This window comes from Macaca nemestrina, chromosome 7 (assembly GCF_043159975.1).
Source record: "Macaca nemestrina isolate mMacNem1 chromosome 7, mMacNem.hap1, whole genome shotgun sequence".
NCBI classification, from domain to species: domain Eukaryota; kingdom Metazoa; phylum Chordata; class Mammalia; order Primates; family Cercopithecidae; genus Macaca; species Macaca nemestrina.
Window position 1 is genome coordinate 72,848,095 of NC_092131.1, and position 14,242 is coordinate 72,862,336.

General features: G+C 40.3%; 2 protein-coding genes across 3 annotated transcripts in view; both read right to left on the reverse strand.

Moving 5' to 3' along the window:
- Positions 1-394: 394 nt before the first annotated feature.
- Positions 395-14,242, reverse strand: part of LOC105477974 (proteasome 20S subunit alpha 6) — a 41,177-nt gene continuing 27,329 nt past the window's right edge. For both annotated transcript variants that reach the window (XM_011734900.2, XM_011734899.3), the window contains exons 2-7: positions 9,958-10,052; positions 9,034-9,115; positions 7,025-7,180; positions 4,838-5,016; positions 3,420-3,514; positions 395-625 (exon numbers count right to left, since the gene is read on the reverse strand). In XM_011734900.2, the coding sequence (XP_011733202.1) occupies positions 568-625; positions 3,420-3,514; positions 4,838-5,016; positions 7,025-7,180; positions 9,034-9,115; positions 9,958-10,052 (665 nt within the window). In that variant the 3' untranslated portion in view covers positions 395-567. The remainder of the gene's footprint in view (positions 626-3,419; positions 3,515-4,837; positions 5,017-7,024; positions 7,181-9,033; positions 9,116-9,957; positions 10,053-14,242) is intronic.
- PROR (protein only RNase P catalytic subunit) overlaps positions 9,957-14,242 on the reverse strand; it is a 184,804-nt gene continuing 180,518 nt past the window's right edge. The window contains exon 13 of the transcript XR_011625959.1: positions 9,957-10,052. The gene's annotated coding sequence lies outside the window, so the exon portion shown is untranslated. The remainder of the gene's footprint in view (positions 10,053-14,242) is intronic.

A 14,242-nucleotide genomic window follows, 5' to 3' on the forward strand; every position in this document is an offset into this window, starting at 1 on the left:
ACTCTACAAACAAATAATAAAATTAGCTGGGTGCAATGGTGTACACCTGCAGTACCAGCTACTAAGGAGGTTGAGGCAAGAGGATTACGTGAACGAGGGAGTTCGAGGCTGCAGTGAGCCATGATCACATCACTGCACTCTAGCTTGGGCAAGAGCAAGATCTTGTTTCAAAAAACAAAAAACAGATCAAGTATTGTGTACCTCAAAATAGCTAGAGGAGAGGATTTTAAATGTTCTCACCACAAAAACACGGTGTTTCAGGTGATGGATATGCTAATCACCCTAATTTGATCATTATAATGTATACATGTATTGAAACATCACACTGTACCCCATAAATATGTACATTAGGCGTCAAAAATAAATTTTAAAATAGGAGGTGAAAACAACAGGATGCAATTATTTTCCAAAAGCGTTGTTTTTATTTATATAGAGTCCTAACCACTTCAGTGGCAGGAGGAGTGGGAGAGGTTCCTTTTTCAATCCAGGGACCTCCATAATGTTGGTTTGTTGTTACCAAACACACAGGTAAGTGGCATCACGGATCTGGTAAACTAACGACAATGTTTAGTCTCTCTCTGCTAGAGCAACAAGGTGAGCATCAATCTCTGCTTCTGTAAGAATCCTAGAAGGCAAAAGGGGGAAAAAACCAACCATTTAAAAAAAAATTTCAAACACACATAAAAGTAGGATAGTATAATCAACTCCCATGTATCTATTGACCTACTTCAACAATTATCAATTTATAAACCAATCTACACACACTTATCCTCCCTCAGATTTTGAAAGAATTCCCAGATAATATATCACCTTCACCTATACACAAAAATGTTTACTTATTTGACATCAGATTTAGAATTGTATCTTGAAAACAAAATTCTTTAGTTGCAGCTAAGATAGAAAATATTTCAATTGAATAATATAAAGCTAAACTATAAAGCATTCTATTTAGCTTCTATGTCAAAAGGCATTTATTTTCATTTTTTAATTTTTTTTTGAGACAGAGTCTTGCTCTGTCACGCATGCTAGAGTGCAGTGGCGTGATCTCGGCTCACTGCAAGCTCCGCCTCCCAGGTTCAGGTGATTCTTCTGCCTCAGCCTCCCAAGCAGCTGGGACTACAGGCACGTGCCACCACACCCAACTAATTTTTGTATTTTTAGTAGAGACGGGGTTTCATCATATTGGCCAGGCTGGTCTGGAACTCCTGACCTCGTGATCCACCTGCCTCGACCTCCCAAAGTGCTGGGATTACAGGCGTGAGCCACTGTGCCCGGCCGTCAAAATACATTTATATGTAGTATAACTCAAATTTATGTCAGCTCAAAGATAAAAATTCGTGAAGAAATTTTAAGTATATTAAAGTGTTCAGATTCAGTGAAAATAAAGTTGTAATTCTATGAATAGTCTACCAGCCAGAGAGTGCTCCATGTTGAACACATATTTTCTTTCTTTTTTTTTTTTGAGATGGAGTCTGACCCTGTTGCCCAGGCTGGAGTACAGTGGCATAATCTTGGCTCACTGCAACCTCCACCTCCCGGGCTCAATCAATTCTCCTGCCTCAGCCTCCAAACTAGCGGGGATTACAGGCGTCCACCACCACACCCGGCTAATTTTTGTATTTTTAGTAGAGACAGGGTTTCACCATGTTAGCCAGGCTGGTCTCAAACTCCTGACCTCAAGTGATCTGCCCACGATGGCCTCCCAAAGTGCTGGGATTATAGGCGTGAGCCACCATGTGCGGCCCTGAACATGTATTTTCTAAATGATGTTTGCCTGGAAAGGAATCAATTGTTTGGCAACCTTGTTAATGTGACCTATTACTACTAGACTTCTAACAAGTACAATTTGTCAAAAGAACATTTTTTAGTGCAACTGAAGGCAATATTAAGCAGTTTAAATAGTTGTTGATGCTTATGCTATGTATTGTAATTATTTACATATATTTACTATCACAGAACTTATAAATGATAAAGTTTTTTGAAGACAAGGTTTTTGGTTCCTTACCAATTTTAAAAATAACAGATACAAATACAATTTTAAAGGTGGCAGGAAGGTCTCCAAACAGAAAAGAAAACAAGAACTAATTGTAGGTTTCTTAGAGAGATTTTAAAATTATTATTGCTGAAATTTTTACTGCTTTAAAAAAAAAAAAAAAAGGCACCTTTTTTGAAAGCAACTTGATCTCCACCCCCACACCTCACCCCTACCCCAATCCAAGTTATAAGACTTCTTCCTATAGGGAAAAAAAGTTAAGACAGATTCGGTTCTGGTGTTGTTGTTGCTATTTTTTTTTTTTTTTTTTTTTTAAACAGATGGGGTCTCACTATGTTAACCAAGCTAGAGTACAATGGCTATTCACAGGCACTATCATTGTGCACTACAGCTTTCAACTCCAAGGCTCAAGCCATCCTCTTGCCTCAGCCTCCTGAGGAGCTGAGACTACAGATGCATGCTACATCACCCAGCTCGTGTCTTTTTTTTTTTTTTTTTTTAAAGTCCTGTGAATTCTTCTAAATCTGTCATGTTTATATGACTTATCTGTGGGCAACCAAAAGAACAAATTAGGAAAAAATAAATAAATAAATAAAACGAAAAACCTCTTCAAGGTCTAGTTAAGCTTAGCTTACCACTCCCATACCCACACCACAACCCTGATCATGTGTCTTTATGGTTGTGATCTAACAGTAGATACACCTCATAGTTAAAATGCCTCCCAGTAGTTCCTTGCATCTGTGGATTTAACTGTAGTATTTTCATTAGTTAAATATAACACATCCTGGTCCCTGGTATATAAACTGACTTACAGGTTGCTGGGAGGATTAAATGAACTGACTATGTGAAGCACTCAGTATGGATTTGAATCATGGAAGTTAGAAGGCTGATGTGTGGGAGTTAGTCACTTAGTGAGTAAGAACACTCACACCCATATCCAGCATCTGCAAGTCAAATAGCTGTATTCAAAATGTGGGCTTTCCAAAGATCTCCAGATAAGGGTCTGACATATATCAGTAGCTCATATTGCTCCTAAAAGTTCTACTTAAATAACCACTAAATAACCAAAGTTCTATCTGAAAAACTTGCAAACTACTACTTTGGGAATTGAATTTGTATTGGCCTTAAACTAAAAAAAAGAAAACACAATGCTAACTTTTTTCCTTACATAAGGAAGGTAGGAAGGTAACTTTATGTTATCTCTGGTGTCAAGATATAAAACCACTATGAAATAAGGAGAAAAGCTTTCATATCTGACTCTTAAAGAGAGTACAGTAAGTTTTAAAACAGATCTCAGGTGCTAGGGGAAAAAAAAAAAAACTATAATGGCAGTTACAGAAAAAAGATTTCCCCCACAAGTTATAGGACACATGAACTCACATGCCTCCACCTTTCTAGTCTGCATTTGGCCCACAATATCACTCACCTGAATTTAGGATTTTCAACTGTCACTACTCCAACTTCTATTTCTGAAGGTTTGAAATCAATTGATAGAACAGTAGACAGGCATGTAATTGCAGTCTGAAAAAGAGTATGTAATGTTAAAATACAGTATTTTTTAGAGATTCCAAGGTTTTCTCATTCCTAGTTTATTCAAATCAGGAGTCAATCAGGAGCTCCGTGTTTTAATGAGGTAGTTCAATGTTACTCACAGACTGCTTAACTCTAATGCATGGCCACCCAATGATGAGAAACTTGTTTCTACCAAGTCAAATAATAAAGGGGTCCATTAATTAATTAAATAGGATGATTTATACAAAACAGTTTATTGCCTTCATGACCCAGGCACTACACTTCACTTAGCACTTGGGGTGAAATGGGAAAAGGATAAAGATGAATTATATTCCCTGTACCTTCAAGGAATTTACAGTAAAAACAATTTAAGAATGTTTTAAGTGTTTTTTGTTGTTGATATTTTTTTTTTTTTTCTTTGAGACAGAGTCTCACTCTGTCGCCCAGTCTGGAGTGCAGTGGCGCCAGCTTGGCTCGCTGCAACCTCAGGCTTGTGGGTTTAAGCAATTCTCCTGCCTCAGTCTCCTGAGTAGCTGGAATTACAGGCGCCTGCCACCATGCCCGGCTAATTTTTCTATTTTTAGTAGAGACGGGGTTTTACCATGTGGGCCAGGGTGGTCTCGAACTCCTGACCTCAGGTGATCTGTCTGCCTCCCAGAGTACTGGGATTACAGGTGTGAGCCACCATGCTTGGCCTTCAGTGTTTTTCTACCTGATGTGGTTATTTATATAATTAATTAAGAATTGCAATTTTAAAAACCTTCAAGAAACATTTAGACAGGGCCCAGTACTTCCTGAACATGAACTAGCTTTTTATCTCCTTTAAGCATACTTCGAAACCAAACATAAAAGCCTTAGATGGTAATTTTTATTTGGTCATTTCTCAGAAGCATGTTGTTAGCGTGTTCAGAATGGTTTTAATTCCAGACTTAAACACTCCAAATCTACTAAAATTTTTGTTTTTAATTTCTTGGCAGTAAATAGGACTGGCCTCGAACACCTGGACTCAAGCAATCCTCCAGCTTCAGCATCCCAAGTAGCTGGGACTACAGGTGTGTGCCACCATGCCCAGCTAGTTCCTATTTTTATTTATATTTTCCTATTATATGTGTCTTGTTGAAAGTCACCTCAAATACATTATGAAATAATGAATTGAGTGAATAAAAGTAACCCAAATTTTTCTATGTCAGCTGTATGATATCAATTTCATTATTAAGTTGACAAACTTGAATCCTAGGATGTAATTCAGGAATAGCTTTTTATAGAAATTATACAAAGATCCTCACTGTTCTATGTAACATAAAAAAAGTCAGCTCCTTTTGGTTGACTTACTTCCACTGTCTGTTCAAATGTCCAGTCAAATTTCTTCTTCACTTTTTTTTCAAGGAAGCTGGTTGACTCAGTTTGTTTAACTCCTGCTGCAGTGGCTTTAAACCCACAGTAGTAACCTGCAGGATCACACTTATATACCTGAGGGCCTTGCTCTTCATCTATACCAATTAAAATCATACCTAAAAAGAGAAAAGACCCTAGTTAAATATGTTTTAGTTTTATACAATGACATCTCCTCTTTCTTGGTGGTGTCACATAGCTGCTGCTAATCATTACTTTAGCCATCAATTTTAGGATATGTATTTTCCTTTAAGAAAACTGATAAACAAAATACAGGTTATCACCACAGGTAAACTAGGTAACAGACAAATTCCCATTTCACAAAAGGATTTATCACAGATTTAAAAAAAGTTTGAATAATTACAAATATAATTTAAAAATAGTTTTTCCAATCCTTGCTGTTATCCAAGCATGGTTATTTGAACCCTAACCCTTCAAGATGTTGCCTGGTCAAATAAATCTCAAAAACATTTTTTTTTTTTTTTTTTTTTAAGAGACAAGGTCTCTCTGTTGCCCGGGCTGGTCTCGAACTCCTGGGTTCGAGTGATCCTCCTACCTCAGCCTCCCAAAGTGCTGGGATTACAAGTGTGCACCACGGTGCCGGGCCCAAAAACACTTTTGTATACCTTTTCTGGAAACAGATAATAAATAATAGCATATTAAATGCTCTGAAATATTTTGTTGCAGACTGACCTATTTAACTTTAACTCAGTAGTTCTTCAGTTTGTTTGACCAAGAAACACCCTTTATTTTTATTTTTATTTTTTTTAAGAAATACCTATTAAGGTTCCAGGGAACAGTGTATGGGACACACTTTGGCAATGCTGGTGCAAACTAAAATACACTTACGGGTTACCTGCTCACTTTTACACTGCTCGTCTTCATTACTGTTGGTATATACTCCTCTAGTAAGTCACACAAACCAAGCTCTAAATTCTATACAGGTAATTTTGTTACTACAATTCTAATGTCACCACATTATAGGCATACAATTAAAATAAACACCATCATTAAATTTCTTTCTACTCAGTAGAACAGGTAACAAAGTTCTTAAGGTTTAACTGCTTTCTTATATTTGATATATACAAAATATAAGGGCAACACAAAAAGGTACCCACTTACTGCTTGGGGAAACAACAAATACTTATTTCCTTCAAGGTCTTGCAAGATGAATAGGATTTAAGTAAATTTTTGTTTTTGTTTTTGTTTTTGTTTTGAGATGGAGTCTCGCTCTGTCACTCAGGCTGGAGTGCAGTGGCGCAATCTCGGCTCACTGCAAGCTCCACCTCCTGGGTTCACACCATTCTCCTGCCTCAGCCTCCTGAGTAGCTGGGACTACAGGCGCCCGCCACCACGCCCAGCTAATTTTTTGTATTTTTAGTACAGACGGGGTTTCACCATGTTAGCCAGGATGGTCTCGATCTCCTGTCCTCGTGATCCGCCTGCCTTGGCCTCCCAAAGGGCTGGGATTACAGACGTGAGCCACCACGCCCGGCTGGATTTAAGTAATTTTTAAGTGAGAAGCCAAGAGGGTCAGATGCTAAACACAAATCATTACACTGACTGCTTTAATGCTCATAAATTAATGACACAATGTCAGAAACAAACATGCATTGAATTCTTCAGGCTAATTTATTACATTACATCTAAAAATCAGTAAATCTCATCCCTCTCCCAATACAATTTTACTTGTTTTCAAAAATAGAAATTTATTCTAAAAATGTGAATCACAGACCTGTGTGTGACCCTAATTCTTTAGGGTGGTCAAAAGAAACAGCTACATTGTTAAGATGCCTGATGGAGGTATTTCTATGGAATTAGTAATCTAGAATTGCAGTAGAATCTCATTACAACATCCTAATAAAATTAGGACTTGCATCTTTCAAATCACATACTCCAAATGGAACTATTTTGATAAAAAGTCTAAGAGCATCTAAAGCTTAAAGATACTGCCTGACATACTGTTGTGAAACCTATCCTTTAGTTCTGATTTGTTAAAAAGATTTTCCCACTCTATTTTCCAAACCACATGTTCAGAACTCAAGTGTTATTTAAATAACTCTGTATACATGTTCTATAAAAAGTTACAATTCATCAATTATTTGGGAGACTTCTTAGCATACTTACAACAACCAAGAGGCCTCATTTCAGCATTCTGTGTGTAGACCTGAGAAATATCGGCAATTCTTTTACACAGCATGTCCACAGGAATCTCATAGCCATACTTGTATTTCCAGTTAGCTGCCTCATAGCGTGCCCTCTGTACCTGGGATCTGCTGTCAGCTTATAGCATAAAAAACAAAGGTTTATCTGGTTAGAAGGAAAGAACAAACCTGAAAGCCAGGCAATTTAGCCAGGCAATTTTCCCACCATACAGATATACATGAGTTAAAGAGAAAGGGTCCACTATGGCTTTTTGTCCCCCAATGAATACTAAATAATTCATCAACAAGTATACAAAAAAAAATTTAAAACATGAAGCTCTCTACATAGTACTGCCCTTTTATACTGAGCCTTTCATTAGCAGTCAAAATAGTTTCTACAAGTATCCAGCAAGAATAAGCATTAAAGAGGCAGGGCATGGTGACTCAACACTTTGGGAGGCCAAGACAGGCGGGATCATTTGAGGCCAGGAGTTCAAGACCAGCCTGGCCAACATGGCGAAATCCTGTCTCTACTAAAAATACAAAAATTAGCTGGGCGTGGTGGTGCATACCTGTAGTCCCAGCTACCTGGGAGGTTGAGGCATGAGAATTGCTTGAACCCAGGAGGAAGAGGCAGCCTGGGTGACAAAGTGAGACTGTCTCCAAAAACAAACAAACAAACAAAAAAAAGCATTAAGGAGAATAATCTTTCTTAATCTTTGTTTTTAGGCTTGAATTAGTAAATTAGTTTTTCATTTATTTTTTAGAGATGGGGTCTTGGACTGGCACCCAGTGAGCCATCATAGCTCACTGTAGCCTCCTACCTCAGCCTCCTGAGTAGCTAGGACTACAGGGATGTGCCACCATACCAGCTAATTTTTCTTTTTTCTTCTTCAGATGGAGTCTTGCTCTGTTGCCCAGGCTGCAGTACAGTGTCATGATCTTGGCTCACTGCAACCTCTACCTTCTGGGTTCAAGCAATTCTCTTGCCTCAGCCTCCCGAGTAGTTATGATTACAGGCACCTGCCACCATAGCTGGTTAAGTGTTTTGGTATTTTTATTTTTACTTTTTGAGACAGAGTCTCACTCTGTTGCCCAGGCTGGAGTGCAGTGGTACAATGTCAGCTCACTGCAACCTCTGCCTCCTGAGTTCAAGCAATTCTCCTGCCTCACCCTCCGGAATAGCTGGGATTACAGGTGTGCACCACCATGCCCAGCTAATTTTTGTATTTTTAGTAGAGATGGAGTTTCACCATGTTGGCCAGGCTAGTCTCAAACTCCTGACCTCAAATGATCCGCCTGCCTCGGCCTCCCAAAGTGCTGGGATTACAGGTGTGAGCCACCACGCCTGGCCTTTTCCTGTATTTTTAGTAGAGACGGAGTTTCACCATGTTGGCCAGGCTGATCTCGAATTCCTGACCTCAAGTGATTCACCTGCCTCAGCCTCCCAAAGTGCTGGGACACAAGTGTGAGCCACTGTGCCCAGCCCCCAGCTAATTTCTACATTTGTTATAGAGATGGAGTCTCACCATGTTGCCCAGGCTGGTTTTGAACTCCTGGTCTTAAACAATCCTCTCACCTTGGCCTCCCAAAGTGCTGGGATTACAGCTGTCGGCCACTGTGCCCAATCTAAAATAATTTTCATAATAATTCTCACTCACTTCTAACCGGTGCCATTATAACCAGGTTTGAGATATACTAACGTAGGTCCCCTTAAACTACTAACAATAGCTGAAATAAGATAAAATCATCTATGAAAGGGGTCTCACCAGTTTCTCTGACAGTAGCATAAACATTTAATTATACTATATGTATAATTTCAAAAAAGCTCTCAATACTCTTAAAATATTGATACTAGTCTTGAAGACTGCAAATCCACTCATGGCACCTGAAAATCAGGCAATCAGATAAGTTTAAAATTAATACAAAACTCAAAATAGTTTGAAGAAAATAACAAAAGGCTTGTATATCTACACATGTCTAGCTAATTACCTGTCATTCCGGTCATCACACAACCAATGTTTTCAGTTATCTTGAATAAGTGAGTCACTGTGCTGGAATCCAATAATTTGTCCTAATAAGCAAAATAAAGATAATTTTAAAAAACATGTACAGGTTTCTGTGTAGTTATAAAAAAAAATTATGTTTTTATTTTTAATTTGCCCTGTTTCTTGGAGAAAACAATACTATGGAACCATAAAAATAAGCTGTATAATAAATGTCTTCTGACCATTTTATAGTTAAAATCAATTTTTAAAAAAGGGTTTCGAGGGGCTCTATTTTCCTTTTTTAGATGATACTTTTCCTGTGGAAAAACAATAGCTTAATAAAAATTTGTCTCAAGGTCCCCAAAGACAAAAGACTTAAATCCCATTATGCTTACAATCACACCACGAAGTTTAATATGCTAATTCTGTCCACACAGCTGAACTGTATATAGACGTTCAATAGACACTTCTTGGATGACAGGAAAGCAGAGTCAAAGCAAGAATCATGTTAATATTTGTTGTTTTTTTTTTCATGTTAATATTTGTATATAAAAATACACTTTTCTACAAACCCATGAAAAATTCTTTTTGTTTTTTTGAGATGGAGTTGCGCTCTTGTTGCCCAGGCTGGAGTACGATGGTGTGATCTCAGCTCACCGTAACCTCCACCTCCCGGGTTCAAACGATTCTCCTGCCTCAGCCTCCCAAGTAGCTGGGATTACAGGCATGTGCCACCACGCCCGCCTAATTTTGTATTTTTAGCAGAGATGGGTTTTCTCCATGCTGGCCAGGCTGGTCTTGAACTCCCGACTTCAGGTGATCTGCCCACCTCAGCCTCCCAAAGTGCTGGGATTACAGGCGTGAGCCACTGCACCTGGCCGAAAAATTCTTGTATCCTATAATTAACTATTTGGGCAGTATTACTTACAGGTACTTTCTTCTGTGTGACAATTACTGCACAGTCTTTCCCTCTGACAGCTACTGATGTAAGGCCACCCTGGTTAATAGCCTTAAAAGCATATTCTGGAAAACAGAACAGTTTTTTTTAAGTTGGAATAAATTATTGTAGATTCTTGCAATGAAATAATAGTCATTAAAAAGAATGACAAAGAGCTACATAAACATGAAAGGCTCATATAGGATTCCAAGATGTGCAAAATGAAAATAATAATAATGACCATAAGTCACAGTTAAACCAACTCCATTTCTTCCATTTTCATTTTACTGAAATTATTTTCATTAGGCTGATGCATCCAATTTCTAATAAAGTTTTTTTTTTTTCTGAAACAGAGTCTTGCTCTGTCACCCAGGCTGGAGTGCAGTGGTGCGATCTCGGCTCACTGCAACCTCACTGCCAGGTTAACGCTAGTCTCCTGCCTCAGTCTCCCAAGTAGCTGGGATTACAGGTGCGTGCCACCACACCTGGCTAATTTTTGTATTTAGTAGAAACGGGATTTCGCCATGTTGGCCAGGCTAGTCTTGAATTCCTGACCTCAGGTGATCCGCCTGCCTTGGCCTCCCAAAGTGCAGGGATTACAGGTGTGAGCCACTATTCCCCGCCCCAATCATACTGCATACTGATCATAAAGATCATACCGCATCTTTATCAATGATGTTTTGTCATTTCAAAAGTTTTTTTTGTGGCCATTATTTCTAAATCTGGTTTTCCCAGGTCAAATTTAGCTGTTCTAAATTTTTTCCAGACTTAATACTTCTGTGAACTTTTGGCCAGTAACTAATTTGACCACATGCAGTTTTAATTGCTGTTTGATTATTCTGCATTGCTTTTTGTCTATCAAGTTGAATATTTCTGGATCATGCTTTTGCAATTTTCATGTTACCTACAACATATGACTCTATCTTTTTTTTTTTTTTTTTTGAGATGGAGTCTCACTGTCACCCAGGCTGGAGTGCAGTGGCATGATCTCAGCTTACTACAACCTCCGCCTCCCGGGTTCAAGCGATTCTCCTGCCTCAGCCTCCCGAGTAGCTGGGATTACAGGTGTGCACCACCGTGCCCAGCTAGTTTTTGTATTTTCAGTAGAGATAGCGTTTCACCATGTTGGCTAGGCTGGTCTCAAACTCCCGACCTCAGGTGATCCGCCTGCCTCAGCCTCCTAAAGTGCTGGGATTACAGGTGTGAGCCACTGTACCCAGCCCAAATTTTTCTTTTTAAAAAAATTTTTAGTAGACATGAGGGCTCACTATGTTGCCCAGGCTGGTCTTGAACTCCTGAGCTCAAGTGATCCTCCCATATCAGCATTCCAAAGTGCTGAGATTACAGGCGTGAGCCACCAGGCCACTCTCTGCAATATTTAAATTTAATAATAGACACATATTTTGGTGGGTTTTGAGATAGGGTCTTGCTGTTGCCTAGGCTGGAGCACCAGGGCATGATCATAGCTCACTGCAGCCTCGACCTCCTGGGCCCAAGCGATCCTTCAGCCTCAGCCTCCTGTGTAGCTGGGACCACAGGTGTATACCACCACATCCAGCTAATTTTCAGATTTTTTCTGTAGAGATGGAGTCTTCCCATGCTGCCCAGGCTGGTCTCAAACTCCTGGACTCAAGTGATTCTCCCACCTCAGACTCCCAAAGTGATGGGATTATAGGGATGAGCCACTATGCCTGGCCTGTTCAGTTTTAGTTAAAAATAGATATGGGGTCTTGCTATGTCTCCCAGGCTGGTCTCAAACTCCTGGACTCAAGCGATTCTCCCACCTCAGACTCCCAAAGTGATAGGATTACAGGGATGAGCCACTATGCCTGGCCTGTTTATTTTTAGTTAAAAATAGATATGGGGTCTTGCTATGTCGCCCAGGCTGGTCTCAAACTCTTTGGCTCAAGTGATCCTCCCACCTTAGGATTACAGGCATGAGTCACTGTGCCTGGCCTGGGCACATATTTTGTAATCAGGGAAAAGCAACAAAAATCAATACATGCTCATGGTAGAAAATATGAAAACACAGAAGATAACTTTTAGATAATTATTCATAATCTCAATCATTATTTACATTTTGACATGTAACAGATTATTTCAAAATTCTGTCTTCGAGTGTTACTCTGGGCACTGAGTCTGAGCCCTGGCCTCATGTGTTCAAAAAGTCATAGGTGATGAGGACCAGCTGAGAAAGCTACTGCCTATCACGCTAAAGAATCTCCTTTAATAGAAACTGTAATAAATCATCAAATATTTCTAAATGGCTAAATTTTTTTTTTTTTTTTTTTTTGAGACAGAGTCTCGCTGTGTCTCCCAGGCTGGAGTGCAGTGGCGTGATCTCGGCTCACTGCAAGCTCCGCCTCCCGGGTTCACGCCATTCTCCCGCCTCAGCCTCCCAAGTAGCTGAGACTACAGGCGCCCGCCACCACGCCCGGCTAGTTTTTTGCATTTTTAGTAGAGACGGGGTTTCACCATGTTAGCCAGGATAGTCTCGATCTCCTGACCTCGTGATCCACCCGCCTCGGCCTCCCAAAGTGCTGGGATTACAGGCTTGAGCCACCACGCCCGGCCTAAATGGCTAAATATTTAAGAGAGGACAAAAGAATAGAGCAAAAATGATTACAGAAAAATCGCCTTAAGGAAATCCTTGGTTGGGTGCAGTGGCTCATGCCTGTAATCCTAGCAATTTGGGAAGCCAAGGAGGGAGGACCGCTTGAGCCCAGGAGTCTGAGGCCAGCCTGGGCAACATGGCAAGAGCCTGTTTCTACAAAAAAATGTTAGCCGGGCATGGTGGTGCGCCTGTGGTCCCAGTTCCTTGGGAGGCTGAGGCAGGAGGATCACTTGAGCCCAGGAGATGGAGGCTGCAGTGAGCTGTGCTCGCACCACTGCACTCCAGCCTGGGCAACAGAGCAAGACCTTGTTTCAGGAAAAAAAAAAAAAAAAAAGAAAAGAAATCTTCAAATATGGCTTGGATTTAACTGGTTTTATCATTATTATCATTATGGAGCAAGAGACAGCATCTTGCTCTGTCACCCAGGCTGAGTGCAATGGCACAATCATAGCTCACCGCAGCCTCAAACTTCTGATTCAGAACCTCCCACTTTAGTCTCCTGAGCAGCTGGGACTACAGGTGGGTATCACCATGCCTAACTAATTAAAAAAAAATTTTTAGGGATGAGGTCTCACTACATTGCCCAGGCTGGTCTCAAACTCTTGGCCTCAAATGAGCCTCCTGCCTTGGCTTCTGGAGTAGCTGGGATTACAGCAGGTATAAGCCACAACCCCAATTTAATTGGTTAATTATAATAGCAAAATTTTACCATCCCGTTACACTACAAATGCTTTTTTTTTTTTTTTTTTTTGAGATGGAGTCTTACTCTGTCGCCCAGGCTGGAGTACAGAGATGCAATCTTGGCTTACTGCAACCTCTGCCTCCTGGGTTGGAGCAATTCTCCTGCCTCAGCCTCCCAAGTAGCTGGGATTACAGGTGTGCACCACCATGCCCGGCTAATTTTTGTATTTTTAGAGATGGGGTTTCGCCATGCCGGCCAGGCTGGTCTTGAACTCCTTGCCTCAGGTGATCCACCCACCTCGGCCTCCCAGATGCTGGGATTACAGGTGTGAGCCACTGCGTTCAGCCTACACTACAAATAACTTCTAAAAAAAAGCTGGTGCCTCCCTATCTGTGGGGATTGGTTCTAGGACCTCCCATGGATACCAAAATCCACAGAAACTCAAGTCTCTGATATAAAATGGCACAGTATTTGCACATCGCCTATGTATATCCTCCTGTATACTTGAAGTTATCCCTAACTTGGCCAGGTATGGTGGCTGACACCTGTAATCCCAGCACTTAGGGAGGCAGAGAGAGGCGGATCACCTGAAGTCAGGTGTTCAATACCAACCTGGCCCAAATGGTGAAACCCTGTCTCTATTAAAAACACAAAAATTTGCCAGGCATGGTGGCAGATGCCTGTAATCCCAGCTACTCAGGATGCTGAGGCAGGAAAATCGCTTGAACCTGGGAGGTGGAGGTTGCAGTGAGCTGAGATTACACCACTACACTCCAGCCTGGGTGACAGAGCGAGACTCCGTCTAAAAAAAAAGAAAGAAATTATCTCTAGCTTACACTACACAAGCTAATACAATGAATGAGACTCCATCTAAAAAAAAAAAAAAAAAAAATTATCTCTAGCTTACACTACACTAGCTAATACAATGTAAATGCTAAATAGTTGTTATACTACATTGTTTAGCGAATAGTGACAAGAAA